This window comes from Megascapheus bottae, chromosome 2, assembly GCF_031878675.1.
Source record: "Megascapheus bottae isolate mThoBot1 chromosome 2, mThoBot2.hap1, whole genome shotgun sequence".
Lineage (NCBI taxonomy): Eukaryota > Metazoa > Chordata > Mammalia > Rodentia > Geomyidae > Megascapheus > Megascapheus bottae.
Window position 1 is genome coordinate 68,965,926 of NC_143510.1, and position 17,277 is coordinate 68,983,202.

The 17,277-nt window shown below is 37.2% G+C and overlaps 1 protein-coding gene across 3 annotated transcripts in view; it reads left to right on the plus strand.

Moving 5' to 3' along the window:
- Acss3 (acyl-CoA synthetase short chain family member 3) overlaps positions 1 to 16,095 on the plus strand; it is a 141,612-nt gene extending 125,517 nt beyond the window's left edge. For all 3 annotated transcript variants that reach the window (XM_090328307.1, XM_090328308.1, XM_090328306.1), the window contains 5 exons: positions 3,199 to 3,280; positions 7,067 to 7,189; positions 13,847 to 13,946; positions 14,031 to 14,206; positions 15,260 to 16,095. In XM_090328307.1, coding sequence (XP_090184433.1) covers positions 3,199 to 3,280; positions 7,067 to 7,189; positions 13,847 to 13,946; positions 14,031 to 14,206; positions 15,260 to 15,328 — 550 coding nt within the window. In that variant the 3' untranslated portion in view covers positions 15,329 to 16,095. The remainder of the gene's footprint in view (positions 1 to 3,198; positions 3,281 to 7,066; positions 7,190 to 13,846; positions 13,947 to 14,030; positions 14,207 to 15,259) is intronic.
- Positions 16,096 to 17,277: the final 1,182 nt, after the last annotated feature.

Below are 17,277 nucleotides of genomic sequence, written 5' to 3' on the forward strand. Positions count from 1 at the left end.
TTCTGATGGGCACACATTTTTCTGACCAGTTTTATTGTTGCTGTTGGAAGTGCAGCTTGTTCTTTCCCTGCTGTATGCAGCTGAGCTGTGTCCTCCAGGCAGTGGTAGGAGACGAGGGAGCTGTGTGGAACTGGTCGAGTGGTTTTTCCTTCCCTGCCTGCCAATTTCTCATTCTTCAGCTATTGAACTCTTTCTTACTCTTTGGCAAGAGTCTGTTCACATCTTCACAAGCAGAGATTTCGTCACTATACTGACTATCCTTTGAGAAATACCAAGCCTGTCACATAATTGTAATCTTGTTCCCTTCTAAGTCTCATAGCAAGAGTTATGATACTGTCTTTTTTGCCTTAGACCAGCACTGTTATAAGGTAGGAAAAGAAATATATATGGGCTCTGTTTTACTTGTGACAGACTAAGCCTCATTAATGATTCCCAAGCTAGAATACATAGTAGTATCATGTTTTGTCTACCAGAGAGAGAGAGAGAGAGACGCAGGCAATCTCTTCTAGGAGATAAAAAGGTAAGTTCATACAAAATCTCAGGTAAAGCCTATAGATCATGTAGGAAATATCAGGACTGTTATGTTGAGCTCAAATTCCAGAATTATCTTGAGGATAGGAAGTGTCTCCAATTTATTTCTGAAATCATATTGCAAGAAGACAATGAATAGAGATCATCCTTTATCTGAGATAAGAGGCATCTAAGAGGTTTTATAATTTTGGTCATGTATTAATACAGAGAGAGAATATTATTTGGTGGACTTCGAATCTATAGAGACAAAGAGAGATTAGAGAGAGAGAGACACCGAGAGAGACAGAGATAAACAAAGAGACATGATTGTTAATATGAGGAGGCACTATGTTGACACTTATAGAGTAAAATCAGGAGATCAAAATAAAAGAGAAATACATGTTTAATCATATGGTCTTTGATATGGATGGTTCTCTTAGCATGGGTTATATTATGTGTTTAAATAGTCCAGCTTCTAATGCTTTCTAGTTGCCTAATTCCAACATGAATGTCAGCTACCATTAGTTATTACAATTGCATTTTATTTTCCCTATCATAGTAGAAATACATTTTCTAAAACTCATATGTCTGTCTGAAAATGCTTACAGGAAAGATATAGAGAACTATCTTTGCTCCACTTCCTGAAAGCACTTGAACATTATCTTATTTAATGTGCTTCTCTGTCAGATATGTTTTTGTTTGTCCTATAGATAACCTGCCTCACTCATTACTGCTATTTCTCTATCTGGGTTTACCCTTATGGGTATTTGATTTTCCACTTCATAATGTCTACTTCTTTACCTTTAGCATCAAGAAACTATAAGTGAATTTATTCTTAGTCATCTTATTTGTGTTTTATTTGAATACTGAATGATTCTGAATAATTTCAAAGACTTTTTTTCCCTTTTGCCCAATAGCAGCAAGCTGATTTAAAACAAACTGATGGCATGAAATTATTTACATGGTCATTGGAATGGATGAATGTGTTAGTGAAAAGAACCTGGGAGAATCATCCTCACAAGACCACTTTTTCAAACAGATTTAATGGTGAACAATGATGATAATAGCAGCAACAGCATTAGCATCTCTGCAACCTTTTTTTGTTGTTTGTTTTTACCGATTATAAAAATGCTTTCATGAATATGTATATACATGCAGTTCAGAATGGTGGACAGATCTTGTACTCTGTCCTAAAAGTCAAAACCAAGGATAAAAGATCTAGTAAGGGTCAAGCAGCTTGCCAGGATTACTAGTGGAAGGCTGAACGAGGAACGGAGAATGGCCCCCAAAATATCGGAAGCAGCTCTTATTTGTAAAGGCATGTTCTGTTGCACAGATGTGAGAATAAAGTTTAGTGCCAACAAGACCTAATATTGCAGTGGTCATTAGACCATCCTGTTTCCTCTCTCCTTCTTTCAGAACTGAAGACACTGTTTGCACGGAGAATGCATCCAGGGCTATGAGTGAGGAAATAGGCATTTCTATGTTGTGTTTGATTTTTCTCAACATCTTAAGCCAACATATCACTTAATATTTATCTTTTTGAATGACTGAGGGAAGTGTTTTTAAGTCCTCAAGACTTATATAGCACAAAGACAAAAATGAAAACAAATTACAAACTATCTAAAGATTTTCTGTACCCCCAAACAATCTTTCTTACAAAGTACTTCCTGCAGAAGAACCAAAGTCAGAATTCCTTAATTTGTTTAAATGAACATAAATATAGGGGCTGAGAATTTGGCTTAGTGGCAGAATGCTTGCCTAGCACGCATAAAGTCCTTGGTGCAATTCCTCAGTGCCATATAGCTAGAAAAAGCCACAAGTGGTACTGTGGCTCAAGTGGCAGCGTGCTGGTCTTAAGCAAAAAAAAAAAAAAAAAAAAAAAAAAAGCTCAAGGACAGTGCTCAGGCATAGTTTCATCCCCTGGACAGGCAAACAAACAAACAAAACCCATAAATATAAGGTAGATAGGTGATAGTAAGCTCTTGCCAGCTTATAACAGATATTTGGTACTATAGAGAAAAGAAGAAAGTATATGAGAAAGCTGGTTCCAAAGAAAATATATAGGGAGCTACATGTGGTGAGACACACCTGGTATTCGAGCTAGGCACAAAAAATAAGTAGGAGAATCAGGGTCCATGTCTGGCCCAATAAAGACATTGTATGAAAAAATAAATGAGTACAGCAAAACTAGAAATGTGACAGAAGTGTGGGGAAAAAAGCAGAGAAAGTGTGGGAGGAAATGGAGATAGGGGAGCGGAAGGGAAAGGAGGGGAGTGGAAAGAAGAGAAGAGAGGAGACATTGCACTCAGGCAAAGGTGACAGCTGGTACTTCTGAAAATGAATTTATTTTCCTCAGAAGGAAACAATTCTCTTCAAAGGAAATTACTGATAGATTTTTGCAACTCTGCTTCTTATTGAAATACTGAGATTTGTAGGACCTCAGTACCATATGTGTTTGCTTCCTATGTACTTGTCCAAATACAGTCATTCTTCAGTAACTGTGTTGTAATGGGGATGAATTCTTCAGGCTTGGCTTGACATGGTGTATCAGGTGGATTGAGGGGCTATATTTCAGGGAGGGATTTCAAGTGTAAATTCACATCGTAGTGAAACCTAATGATTCAAATCAGCCTTCTTGATGATCACTTTCCTAGTAATTTTAACTGCTCTGTTGTTTTGTATAAGGTTGCCATTACCACCTGGGGCCTTTTCGGGACTCTGGAAGAATCAAGAAGCATTCAAGCATTTATACTTTGAAAAATTTCCTGTAAGAACTTTTGATATATTTTTTAATCCTCTCAGATATTTCTCTGTGTTTTGATTACTTTCTATAATGATTCTATCTATACTGCTTCTAGAATTAGAGACTAATAGCAACTTTGAAAATATTGTCTGGATATGCTTCCAGTTCTTCCAAATTACAATTCTCTTAATAAGTCATTTTTTTAACTGGTTATCAGACTCTGAACACAGAAATCGCTGTTTATCATTTCCCTTTTCAAACCCATGAATTAAAAAATATATTTTATTGTCTGTAAATACTTGTGCAAGGAGTTGCCATTTAACAAAGCAGTTTATAAATATAATGTATCTTGATCAGTGTCCCTCTTTTCAAATTTTTCATCCCTCCCTTCCAGACCTCATTCCCTCACTGTCCTCAGTTTTGTAGGGTATACGGTGAAGTCTTGGCTGCATTCTCCTTTCCTCTCTCACAGACGCCCCCACTCCTTTCAAGTGGCCTTTTTCTGGTGTTCATTTTGTTGAACTTTGCCTTTGTCTTTCTAAGGAATTACACTATTTCAGTTTTCCCTTGAATGTACCATATTTCAATTAACACAGGCATCTACATTTGCATACCTCCTAACATATTTGCTTATTAGTTAATAAGCTAATTCTTGCATTCATATATAAGGGAGTGTATTTCAATCATTGCCTCTGTGGGCCTGATTTACTTCACTTTACATAACTTTTCTACGTCTTTCCATTTTCCTTACAAATGGTAGAATATTATTCTTTCTAATAGATGAGCAAAATTCCATTGTGTATATATACCACATTTGCTTGATTTATCCATTGATGGGCATCTGGGATGATTCTATACCTTGGATAAAGCAATTTTTTGTTGTTGTTAACTAAAAATTTATTTTGACTTTCCAATAATTTCTTTCACTAGATTCTTACTGTATAGACTAAAAAACCTAGTCTGAACTTTTCGGTGTCATAAAGGTCCCTTGGCATCTTCTCTAGGCTGTTTCGCAAAAAGGCCTATTCCATTTGTAGGAAAGTATATTTTCCATCTCTGTATTATTTTTGACATTCTTTCTTGGATGACCTCTGAACTTTATATCTTAAAATTCTACCAATCACTGGTGGCTCACATCCATAATACTATTCACTCAGGATGCTGAGATCTGAGGATCACTGTTTGAAAATAGCCTAGGCAAAAGAGTCCAGGAGACTCTTATCTCCAATAAACTGCTGAAAAAGTCAAATGTGGTGCTATGGCTTAAGTAGTAGAGCAGTAGCCTTGAGCACATAGAGGCTCAGGGACAGCTTCCAGGTCCTGAGTTCAAGCCCTAAGACTGGAAAAAAATAAAAAAATAAAATAATCCAATTTAAAGATATAATAGAGAACCCAGTAGCCTGCAATTATAATCCTAGATTCTCAGGAAGCTGAGACCTGAGGATCTTGTTTCAAAGCCAGCCCAGAAGGAAAGTCCATGATATCTTATCTTCAGTGAACCATTAAAAAGCTAGAGTGGAACTGTGACTCAAGTGGTAGTATACCAGCCTTGAGAAAAATAAAAAAGCTCAAGGACAGTGCCCAGGTCCTGAGTTCGAATCCCCAGACTGGCACAATAAATCAAACAATAAGTAAATGAGATAATGAATTAGTGAGTAATGAAACAAATCAGTACATTTTTATTGAGCATAGTCTCAAAGCCACTCTTCTTTCTGGTAGTCTGGATAACAAACAATGTCTGTCTGTCTTCCAGTTTCTCATTTTCCTGCTGCCTCATACCAAAATGAAATGTCCTATGTCGTAACAGCATTTCATTGATAACACAGGCCAGTGTTCCACCATTATCTCTCTCCTGATCTGTACCTTCTCCTTTTTTCCCTGAGAGTTATAGATGTCCTAATTATGCATTAGGTGACCAGGTATGAATGATTAGAATTTCATAAAAAATGTGAGTCCAAGTATTCAGTATTCTATCTTCATTACTGGTGAGTGAAAGATAGATAGACTAATCAACTGGATAAATGACAAGAGTTAAAAATAGCTTTCTTTGGAATGAGGATCTCAGCATTGAATGACCTCAACAGCCAAGATTAAACCTTACCCTGATGGACTGTGGCAGCAAGATTTGTCAGCCTAGTTGACCACAGTCAGCTCAGTCTATCTACCTGAAGGATCACAGTGAAATCATCAGGTACTGATAACAACTCATTATAACCTGGTAACAGTAAACAACATGTGTGTGGGGTTTTAACCTGAATACATTTAACACTGAAACCTCTCTCAAAACTTTTAAGATATGGTGAAGTTACATGAAGTGACTACAGTGAAACCTGCTATTTGACCCTGATCCTCTTGTTGAGGGCATCTTAAAATCAGGAGCGTGTTGATCGACTTACCCCTAGAGTTCACCCAGGTTAGACACAGGTTGGGGCTGAGCCAATATAATTTGATTCCTGAGGTCACACTCTTATTTGCTACACTAGGTGGTCAGTCTAACAGTAATAACAGTAGGATTGTAATAAGAATCACAATTCTCAAGAATTCATGATATGATCGTGTCCTTTTACTATGTATACACTATTTTATGCAGGCCTCACAAGTGTCCATAAGAAAAGGTCTTGAACCCATTTAGTATATGAGCACACTGAGTCTCAGAATGAATGAATTTGCCAATTCACACCATGTTTGCAGCAAACACCATGTTCATAAATGCTGGCATCAAAATTGCTAGAAAGCATAAGAAAAGACAGTGCCTTTTTCTTTCTACATCTAGTTTATTCTTTCTGTTGTGATTTCCAGACAAGCAAAAATGGGATACCACGAGCCGGTTGAAATTTAAACAAGAAATTAAGTGTTACTACATTTCACTGGTGCTTAAATTTAATCCCAATCCACGTTAATAAGTAAATGATCTACATTGTAATTATTCATAGGGATCTTTGAAGCTTTAAAAAATTAATACAATTAGAGAAGAACTTTAACGGAAAGTTACTTTGAAATACCAAAGTGAATTGGAAATATTGAGCTGCTACTTCTCCATTTAAAAAAAAGTAATTGAGTCCATAAACTTTGCAACTCAAAGTTCAAACCCTTAAGGTGAAAATATGTAAGGATAGTTTAACTTTTTTGTGACTTTCAGAAGCAAAGGGATTTAGTACACTTTTTTTTTGCCAGTCCGGGCTTGAGCTCAGGGCCTGAGCATTGTCCTTGGACTTTCTCAAGGCTAGCGCTCTACAACTTGAGCCTCAGCACCACTTCCGGCTTTTTTCTATGTATGTGGTACCGAGGAATTGAACCTGGGTCTTCATTCATGCTAGGCAAGCACTCTACCACTAGGCCAAACTCCCAGCCCCGGATTTAGTACGTTTTTAAATCAAAAGTAATTTTAATTTCATAGTGTCCTCATTCAAAATTCAGCACACAGAGTGCATTCATTTTTGTCACATTTTATATTTTTCCAAGTTTAAAATCACTGAACCAGCACAGTGCATGGTGGCTCATACCTGTAATCCTAGCTAATCAGGAGGCTGAGATCTGAGCATTGAATTTCAAAGCCAGCCCGGGCACAAAAGGACCTAAGACTCTTACCTCCAATTAACATTTAGAAAATGGCAAGTGGGCTTGGCTCAAGGTTAGGGTGGTAGCCTTGAGCTGGAGCGCTCAGGGACCTTTCCCAAGTTGAATTCAAACCCAATGACCCACAAAAAATAATAATCTACTTTACTTAAGAAAAAGAATCCACTAAAACAAAACAAAATAAAATCACTGAATAGTTCATATGAACTAAACACTCTTTATTCTTTATTTCAGGGCTACTATGACACCATGGATGCTGGTTACATGGATGAGGAAGGTTACCTCTATGTGATGTCTCGTGTGGATGATGTAATAAATGTTGCAGGTCACAGGATTTCTGCAGGAGCAATTGAAGAGGTTAATATAGATTAATTGATTAATATTGTTATTCAGCTCTGAGAAGTGTCTACAAAGAGTGCTTAGTGAAAGAAACATGAAGGTTAAATCATTACAAGTGAAAAATTACGGCATTTTTCATCTGTGGCAGGGGCTGGATCACTGATAACTTACCTTACCTTTGCTTGCATAGATTGATTTTCATATTCTTCACCTTCTTCTTTCCTAGGTAGTTATTAAGTCTTTTAAAGCACCTTTGTATACTACTTTTTATGAAAGAGCTTGGGGACACTTGTTTTGCATCACTTCATTCTATCTTTGTGTGTGTGTGTGTGTGTGTGTGTGTGTGTGTGTGTGTGCGCGTGTATTTGGGTTTGCTGGGTTGAATGGTAAACATATGTTTAAGGTCGTGAGAAACCTGGCTTAAGGAGATGTGTACCCTCACATCCATCGTAGCTGTTGAGATGTAGGGGCTCATTACAGCTAAGTTTGCTCTAAATCTCAAGGGGAACTCAATTTGGAAAGCAATACTATAACTGGTAACACTTTGAGGACTTTTAAAGGTGACCTGAATGCATTTTGTTTTATGAACAGTACACGAGCTACAGTTTGGTTGGTTGGGAAAATTTCCTCAAAAATAGAAGTGTTAATGGCTTAATTGCAAGCAGCAATATTGGGAAGTGGTAGAGGTAGTACCTTCTGAAAGATTCTAGGCCTTAGGTAGGTAGCAAACTTTTTTTTTTTTTTGCCAATCCTGGGCCTTGAACTCTGGGCCTGGGCACTGTCCCTGAGCTCCTTTTGCCCAAAGCTAGCACTCTAGCACTTGAGCTCCAGCGTGCCTTTTGGCTTTTTCTGTGATTAACTAGAGCTAACAATCTCTCCAACTTTCCTGCTGGGGCTAGCTTCAAATTGTGATCCTTAGATCTCAAACTCTTGAGTTGCTAGGTTTACAGGTGTGAGCCTTCAGCATACAGCCTGTAGCATACTCTTGAAGGGTAAACTGTGGCCCAGAACTGAAGAACCCAAAGAAAGAGCTACGAAAAACAAAAACAAAAACACTGTAACACTGAAATGCAGAAGGTGTTTGATGGGGTGATTAATAGACTGCACTTGGCTGGAGAAAGAATCTCTACCATTGACAATATCATAGGTTTCTATGTTCCTCTGTTTGTCTTCTGCTTGTTTGTTTGTTTTTGTTTCTTTCTTTTTTTTTTAACTTGTGATGTCTTATTTGTTGTCATTGTTGCCTCAGCCATATCTTCCTATTTACAACACTTCAATAGCTGGGATGATAGATGATTTCTAAGCTGTTCCTAAATCAGCCTACCAGCTGCTCCTGCAATTCCCAGCATGTTCTCTTTATGATTCTGCTGAATCGTGGGTAGGGGCTCTATGTTGCTCACTCCTGTCCCATAATCGGGAGACGGGGCGCCATGCTTCTGCTTCCTGGTTTGAAGCAGGGCAGGGGAACAGATCCCTGCTGGAGAATGGAAGGGGCTCAGCATTGGTGTCATTCACTTGGTGACCACTCTTGGGCAGAGGCTGTTGGAGTTTCTTTAGTGGCTTCCATCCACAGGGAGGGTGAGATTGTTGATCCTCTTCAGTTCCTTTATCTGGGCCTCTGGGCAAGTTAAATGGGCTTTTTTTTTTCTGTCTTACTCAAAGGGATTCCATATTTTGCATCGCTGTAAACCCCAGGCTAGAATAAAAGAAACAAATATATTTTTTAAAAAGTAAAGAACAAGTACACAAGCCTCACAAAGTAACACATAGCCACCATCAAATGGTCTCATAGTTTGATAGACTATTCTGATGTTTCGCCTAGCATTTCTGTACTGTAAGGAATAGGAGAGATAACATGGAACTAGCTACTCTATCTTTTTATTTTTGTTCTTTTTGATGGTACTGGGGTCTGAATTCAGGGCCTCAGCAAGACAGATCCTTCCAAGCCTCTTTGCTTTACTTCTTTTTCAAACAGATCCTTGCATTTTTTCCCCTGGCTGGCCTGAGCCATGACTTTCTTATTTACACATCCTGCATAGCTGGGATGACAGGCATTCCCCACACACAGCATTTTCTTAGTTGAGATGAAGATTAGGATTTTCCTGCTCTTTACCTCCCAAGTACCTGGAATCACAGGTATTGACCGCCGTGCCTAGCTTGGTTCCTCCATCTAGAACTAACGTCCAGAATAGTGTTAAGCAGAATGGGACAAACAAACGGCAGTTGAATGAAAGAAAAGCTTAATGTCACATAATTTATGATTGAGTGGATCCAGGTAGGCAGACTCAAAGGCTAAGCTCCTCTCCCTCAAATTAACAAATGGTCACTTTTAATGGTCATGCATATACTTAGACCAACCTGAACAGCTCAATACCTAATACTATGTTGGCTTTCTTCTTTACTTTCCTTGCCTTTTCCCTCTTTCCTTCCTTCGTTCCTTCGTTCCTTCCTTCGTTCCTTCGTTCCTTCCTTCGTTCCTTCGTTCCTTCCTTCCTTCCTTGCTTCCTTCTTTTATGTTCTTTCTCTGTTAGTATCCTTGGCATTTTTGTGCCAAATGAAGAAAACTTCTAAAATTCGTTTTAAAACATGTGACCTTTATTTGCTATTATAATATCTTGTTTTTAAAATGTCTCTGTGTTTTGTGATAAGCTGAAATAGAAATTTCTGCTTCACCTATTCTGGTGTGTTAACGAAAGGTAGTTCTGGCTGCTTGAGCTTTTACCTTCTTGCTTCTAGAAGATTGCCTCCACTATTTGCATTGCATACTTGGCACACTCAGCTAATCAAAATTTGAAGATTACATTAGTGAGACTCTAATTCTCTTCCTATTACTCTTCTTATTTTTAGAAGAGAAATAGAACTGTCAGGCTACTGAAGTACAGGTTATACTTTTATGTGTATCTACTGACAACATTTTCAATGTACATAATAATTAAGACAAGCTTAAGATAGGCAGCTAGTGGGAAAATAAAGAGAATAAGCCAGTGAATGGCATCCAACAGAAACTTTGCCATTATGTCACGCAGGATTTCCAGTATAGAGAAGGACATTTCTCTAGCCTTAGCTCTTTCAGTTAGCGTCTCTCTTTATATGAATCAAATTTTTGTAACGGTTTCTAATTATTTATATAACCCAAGATTATTAATCCTAATTAAATTAATCCTAATTAAATAGTTGTGTCATCTTTGTACTTGGAATATCTTATAGAGTTGACATCTTTATTGGCTCTTTCCAGCTTCTTCAAAACTTAATACAGCATTGGTATAGAATATGTTCCTTGAATGTTTTATACTGATGATATAATCAGTTCTGATTAAAGTGTCTGGCCTTCACCATTTGATCTCCAGAATTTTCAATTGTGACTACTGAATTTCCTTAAAACTTTTTTTTGGTTGGTTGTGGGATTTGAACCCTGGGCCTAGGCACTATCCCTGAGCTCTTCGGCTCAAGGCCAGCATTCTACCCCTTGAGCCACAGCACCATTTTAAGTTTTCTGGTGTTTATTTGGAGATAAATGTCTCATGGACTTTCATGTCTGGCTTTGAACCTTGATCCTCAGATCTCAGCCTGCTGAGTAGCTAGGATCACAAGTGTGAGGTACCAGTGCCTATCCCACTTTAAAATTTTTTTGAAGTACACTGTGAGACTGATTTGTAGGAAAATGGATTTATAGGAAAACATTTAATTAGTTGTTGTTTTTATATCTAGTGAGAATAGCTGTGCTTTTCTGTTTTCCCCAAGCAATAATTTTACAAGTGTTAATACCCTACATAAGACTAAATCTAGTAGATATTTGATTAAAATTGCTACGTAAAAAATTCAGGAAAGATCTTATGCTTTTCCTATTCTTTTCAGAAGAAAACAGAGCCCTAGAAAAGCTTTTATAAATTGAAGAGGACAATATTGCAGATCTGAATACAAGTGGTGACCTTCTGCAGCTATTGAGTAATGAGATCTATTTTAACAGTTGATTAATATTTGAAAGCCTAGCAACAGCTAGACACTTGGGAAACTTTATGGAAGTTCAAGGAGTTCTTAAGAAAATTGAGTCTTGTAAGAGGAACCTCTCAGGAACACAGGCAATACTCCTGTTTAATTCTCCTTTGCTGCTGTAGGCAGAGTTTCACAGTATGGAGGAATCTATGGAAAGCAAATTGGGTTCTCAGCTTCCTGAGTAGCTAGGATTACAGGCGTGAGCTATGGGTACCCAGCAAAACGCATTTTTAATTTGGCTTCATTAAAAAAAATAACTCAGGCGTAGTTTGTGACTTAAAAGTAGTGTCTCAACTGTGGTTTGGTTTGGTTTATTTTGGTTTCTCTCTCCCTGTCTCTCTGTTTTTAGTGTCACATTCCAACTGATTCTTTTTCATGTAGCAATTAGATAGTTGGGTCCCTTTTGAGCATCAGTTTGTTTTCTCACCACTTTATCCATTAAGTAATCTATCAGTGACTTTCCAGATCCCTTTATACAACTATCTTTACTGCAGTGTCTTAAAGGAAGCATAATGGAATGTCTCTAAGAAAATACATGATCTTTGCTCCTAACTCTAGCATTTCCTGGCTTAGGAAATTCAACCAGATGCAAAAAAAAGTACAGAATCTTCTTCAACTAGTATGGCTTATTCATTCTAGGAATCCAATTTGTCACCACATTTTGTCTGTCTTTTTTGCTCCTAAAGAAGCACAAGGCCCAGTGTGCTGGTATGTCTTATAATCTCAGAACTCAAGTGTGTAATGAGACTTTGAGGTCATCCTGGACTGCTTAGGGAGACTGTGTAGAGGAGAAAGGAAGAAAAGAAAGAAGTGTGGTAGGGAGGAAGGAAAGTGGGAGAAGAAGGGAAAGGGGGAAAAGGGAAGGCAGAATCAAAGGATGCTCACCAGTGTAACTTTAACCTTCAACAGCTGTCTCACAGGTAGTTGCCCTGCATACATTTCAACACTCACCTTCAGTCATTCTCTTTTCATTTTACACACAGAATTCAAAAGTGTTTGTTCAATATCTACTGTAAAGTTAAAGGAGTCAGTCTAAGAAAATACAAGTTCATTTCAGAAGATCAGTGTGAGCAGTGGGAATGGCAAAGGGAGAAAAGAATGGGCCAGACAGCAGCAGCAGCTTCCAGGGTTGCAAAACTCTTCTGTATGATACAGTCTCTCATATGATAGACACAGGTTTTATAGGATTGTCAGAAGCCACAGAAGTGAACTCTGGACCAGTAGAGCAGTGATGAGCCAGTGTTAGTTCACTGATGATAATAAGTGTATTGTTTTGGGGTAGATCAGTACAGAAGGCTGTGCGTGCGTGCGTGCGTGTGTGTGTGTGTGTGTGTGTGTGTGTGTGTGAAGTCAGAGTATATGGCAATGTTCTTCTTCCTGTTCATATTGCTGTGAATCTAAAATTACTGCAAAAGTAGGGTTGATTAAAAAAATTAACTTACCTCTTGTCTTTCTTTCTCAGCTCATAAACATGCCCTCTTCTACCAATAACCCTTTACTCTCTTCTTTGCATCCATACTGGCTTTTTTCAGGTTTGAATAGCATCTGTGCCATTCTTCTACTGAGCTTTTTGCTCTAGCCCTCCCCCCTTTGATTAATCACATAATAATTTGCTAAGTAAGGGAAGACTTCCTTGAGGTTCATATTGTCTGTGAACTTTAATGCCTTGGTGATCTCTTGCATATAAATGTCTTCATTTCCTCCATGCCTTTTCTAGTTTTATATTTAGTTCCTGTTGAAAATGATGTACCCATGCTTATTTTCTTTATCAACCCATGAAAAATTAGTCTGCCCGTTTGTGCTCACTACCAAGCCCAGTGAATTCGAATCACAAACAATGAAAACATATAACATTTGTTGAATGAATGAAAACTGAACAAGGACTACCAAGTGAACTTCTGCAATTAACTTATTTTACTGTCCTCTGGGTATTAGACCCTTAGAACCACTGAAATAATTTCATCTCTCAGAAGAGGACTTTTAGAACATGCATTTTTAAAATTCCCATCACAGCAGGGTGTTTTTGCCCTAAGAATTCATTTTTCATGTGATTATTCAAATTTGTGAGTTCTTGCTATTCCAGACAGATATCAGCTCTGCTCTCAGAGGACTCGAGAGCTTCCAGGGAGCGATATGAAACTCGCTGCTAGAAGGGCTCCCAGCCTCCCCTTTTGCATCCTAAAAAAATTCTCTCTCAATAGGAGGCACCAGATCAATGCATGAGATGGTCTGATAATTATTCCTTAAGAGGTTCCCAAACTTATTTTGGAGCATTCTGGAATGCCTCTGAAAGGTATGCTTCCGGCCATTAGCTCTAAGATCACGAGCTTTAGGAGGCATGCTGTCCTTTGTTTGCATATAGTACTCACTGTATGTATACTCTCACTTCATTAACAAACAAGATGAAGGTGGAACAATTCCCTCACTTTCCAGGAAAGCTAAGCAATCTGTCTTAATTACTGTCAACCTTTGCTGACTATCATGCCATGAGGTTGCTAACCATTCACGTCATATAATGATGAGAATTAGTAGTACATTTTCAGGCCAGCAGCTACCTTTTTTAATGTTTTTAGTTGTCTTTTTTTTTGTTCAATGCCATGTATTTTTGTTTTGTATTAAAATCCACGTAAATGTTTTTGTGTAAAAATGTGTATTCTAAATGCGTATCTTTTCTTATTACAGTCAGTCCTTTCTCATGGTACTGTGGCAGACTGTGCTGTGGTGGGCAAGGAAGATGCATTGAAAGGGCATGTCCCCTTCGCTCTTTGTGTGTTGAAGGAAGGTGAGACAGCTGGGTCCTGCATGACAACGCCTGAATGATTTAACTTAGGATCATCAGAACTTACTATCTCCACTGTCTTCCTAGATATAAATGTAACAGAGGGGCAGGTTTTGGAAGAAATTGTGAAGCATGTTCGACAGAGCATCGGTCCTGTAGCTGCTTTTCGAAATGCAGTGTTTGTCAAACAGTTGCCTAAAACCAGATCTGGCAAAATTCCAAGGTCTACGCTATCTGCCCTTGTCAATGGCAAGCCATATAAGGTAAATGGTCCAAGATGTATACTAATGAATTCGCTGATTTTTTTTTTCATGTTTGCATCAGCAGACGTCTCTCAGGCATGAATTGTAACTCTTAAAATGCATGTTAGTTTGATGATGATGATGATGATGATGATGATGATTTTTGGTGAGCTGTGAAAATTGAACTCAGGGCCTGGATGTTGCCTCTGAGCTCTTTTTGCTCAAGGCTAGTGCATTACTACTTTGAGCCACAGGTCCATTTCCAGTTTTGGGGTGGTTAGTTGTAGATAAGAGGTCATGAACTTTCCTGTCAGGGTTGGTTTTGAACCATGATCCTCAGATCTCAGCCTCTTTAGTGATAGGAGTACAGACAGGAACCACTAGTATCTGACATTGGTTTGATAAAGAAGAGGTATAAATGGTGAAGGTTTAAGAAAGAGTACTTAAAATTATATGCTTTAATATTAGAAATATGTGTAGAGATTTTTTACTATTAATATTTATGCCAGTTTAATTCAATCATACTTATGAAAACTCAACCCTATTAAATTAGCAGTGCATTTTCCTTTATTGGAAACCTAAAGACTATGAGTAAATAAGAAAGCTAACTATTTTGGTGATAATGGATGCTCAACATTTTCTGACACATGTGCTAAACATTTTCCTGATTTGAATGAGAATTATTTTAGACAACTTTAGACTTACTTTGAATCACATTATTTGTGCACATACATGCAGTTTTCTTTTTTTGTTAATAACAGTAACAATAATAAGAAGTATTTGTATGAGCAATATTAAGAAAAAAAGACAGCTATGGGAATGCATAGAAAGCCTCTGATGGGCAAGAAATCCACAAAAAGGTATCCTCAATGATCAATAATTTTGTTAACTGGACCACTTTTTTTATTTTAGAAGACTATCCATAGCTTTAAAATAAAAGGGTCAAAGTTCCCTATTTTGTACATTTTCGTAGGCGTAGTGTAAGAGGAGTTAGACTACACATAATGGTTTAATTGTTCAGAAAGAGAAAGGGTTCATGAAACAGCTTCCATTTGACATTCCATTTCCTTCCAGGTGACTCCCACTATTGAAGACCCCAGCATTTTTGGGCACATAGAGGAAGTGCTGAAGCAGGCCTCATGACTTTTCTTATTCTTTTCATTTCTTTGTTGATCTTGTTAATTTTCTAGTTGAAATTATAATATTTCTGGAGGTCCATGTTTAAATACAAATGACTTGCTGATGGAAATATGAATTGTAAAGCTTGATGCAATCTAGTTTAGTGAGGAATAGAAAACCTCTTGAGTTCTGGGACTCAATTTGAATTGGTGCCAATTGCTTGTAATATGGCCCAATGCATATTGTCCAGACTATTAAAAAATGTCTGAGTTTAAAAATCATTATAATTAAAAATTTATTATATATCTTGATATGTATTTCCACTTAAACTTACATAAAACTATTAATCCTTCTAATTAAAAACTTGGAAAATGAGGTTTAGTTTATGTCACTTATGTAGAATAAATAGAATTTGGTAATGACTTTACAGTTCAATATACAGCCATAATCAAGGCATATATTTAAATGCAAAATAGGTACCAGGCTCAGTGGCTCTTGGAAAGTGTTTCAAAATATGTCAGCCCTTTGGAGAACAAATTGTTCTAACTTCAGAGACTGACTGGGATAATACATATCAGATATAATAGAGAGTTGACCTGTATTGTCTTAAAAATGATGCAAATCCTGTATAGAAACATCCTAAAAGTCTTAGCTCCTGTTGGGCTGTAGATGAAACAAATGTCTTCTCAGAGTATTAAATGTTTAATTGTATAAACTACCTTTTTGATGGTTACATCAAGAAATTGTCTTTAGTTTATTCATTAGCTGGAATAAAAGTAACTTGATAGTCATTCTGCACTTTGAAGCTATTGAGTTCCTTGAAGTGTCTATCTGTTGGGTATATTTTATCCTTTGTCATAAATAGAGTATTTAATAAATGAACCATGTAAAATACTTAACAATTACATGTACTAAAATTTTATTTTCATGTGAAAGGTACTTTGTTCAAAGTTGCAAAAACTGGATGTATTCATGTGAAAGTTGGGCACCAAGGCAAATATAAAATGTGTGAAAGTTAGATTTTGGGTCCTCTTGCACAATTATCCTGTAATTACATTTGAAGGGATACTTTATCTAGTAGGCTTGGCGTGTTTTCTAGTTGACTGGTCCTAGAAAACAGTTCATGAGATCAGAGAAGTAGTTATTTCTTGTGTCCCACTGAGGAAACTAAGTTTTCAGGGTCAGAGAAAATAATTTTAAAGAGAGATACATTGTGATCATAAATGCTTATAATTGGGGGAGAGAGGGAGAAAAAAAGATTTTTTTCTATTTTAATACTTACAATTAGCATCTAAACTATTGTGAATTAAATGCGCCTTTACAAACAGTCATGTTAGTAAATTGCAAACATAACTAAATTTACTAAAATAAGTTCTGTGTGACTTTTGGCATTTTATGGATTTTTTTTATTATAAGACACTCAAAAATGAAAATAAAACCTACTTTCAAAAATTGCTAGAAAAGTGTGCATAGTTTCTCATGAAAATAATGGTCAGTTCAGCTCACGTAAATGAGAACTGTTCTACATGTTTGAAAGCAGAACGCTATGTTTTCATAGATTGTCAAGTGTCAGAATTCATCAAGTGAATAGCCAAATAGAAGAACACGGAATGCTTATGCCATACAATGGATTTTGGAGTCTGACATTGTCATTATTAATTAAAGCATATTTCAACTTGAGAGAGAAGTAGCTGCATCCTTTGTACTATCAAGTAATATGATCATTTGTATATGACTCGTATTTCTTACTGATCTCTAGAAGCAGAATGTGACTTTAGTGATTGGGCTTTTTATTAAATATCCACTAAAAATGCATGTGTGAAAGCCTTGATCTCCAGATCACCAGGATAGTGCATTTGAAAGGGGTTATGGAATGTAAAATGAAGAAGCTTTGTGGGAGGACTTTAGGTCATTGGAAAACATGGTGCCAAAGAGGGGTGGTGTGTGTGTGTGTGTGTGTGTGTGTGTGTGTG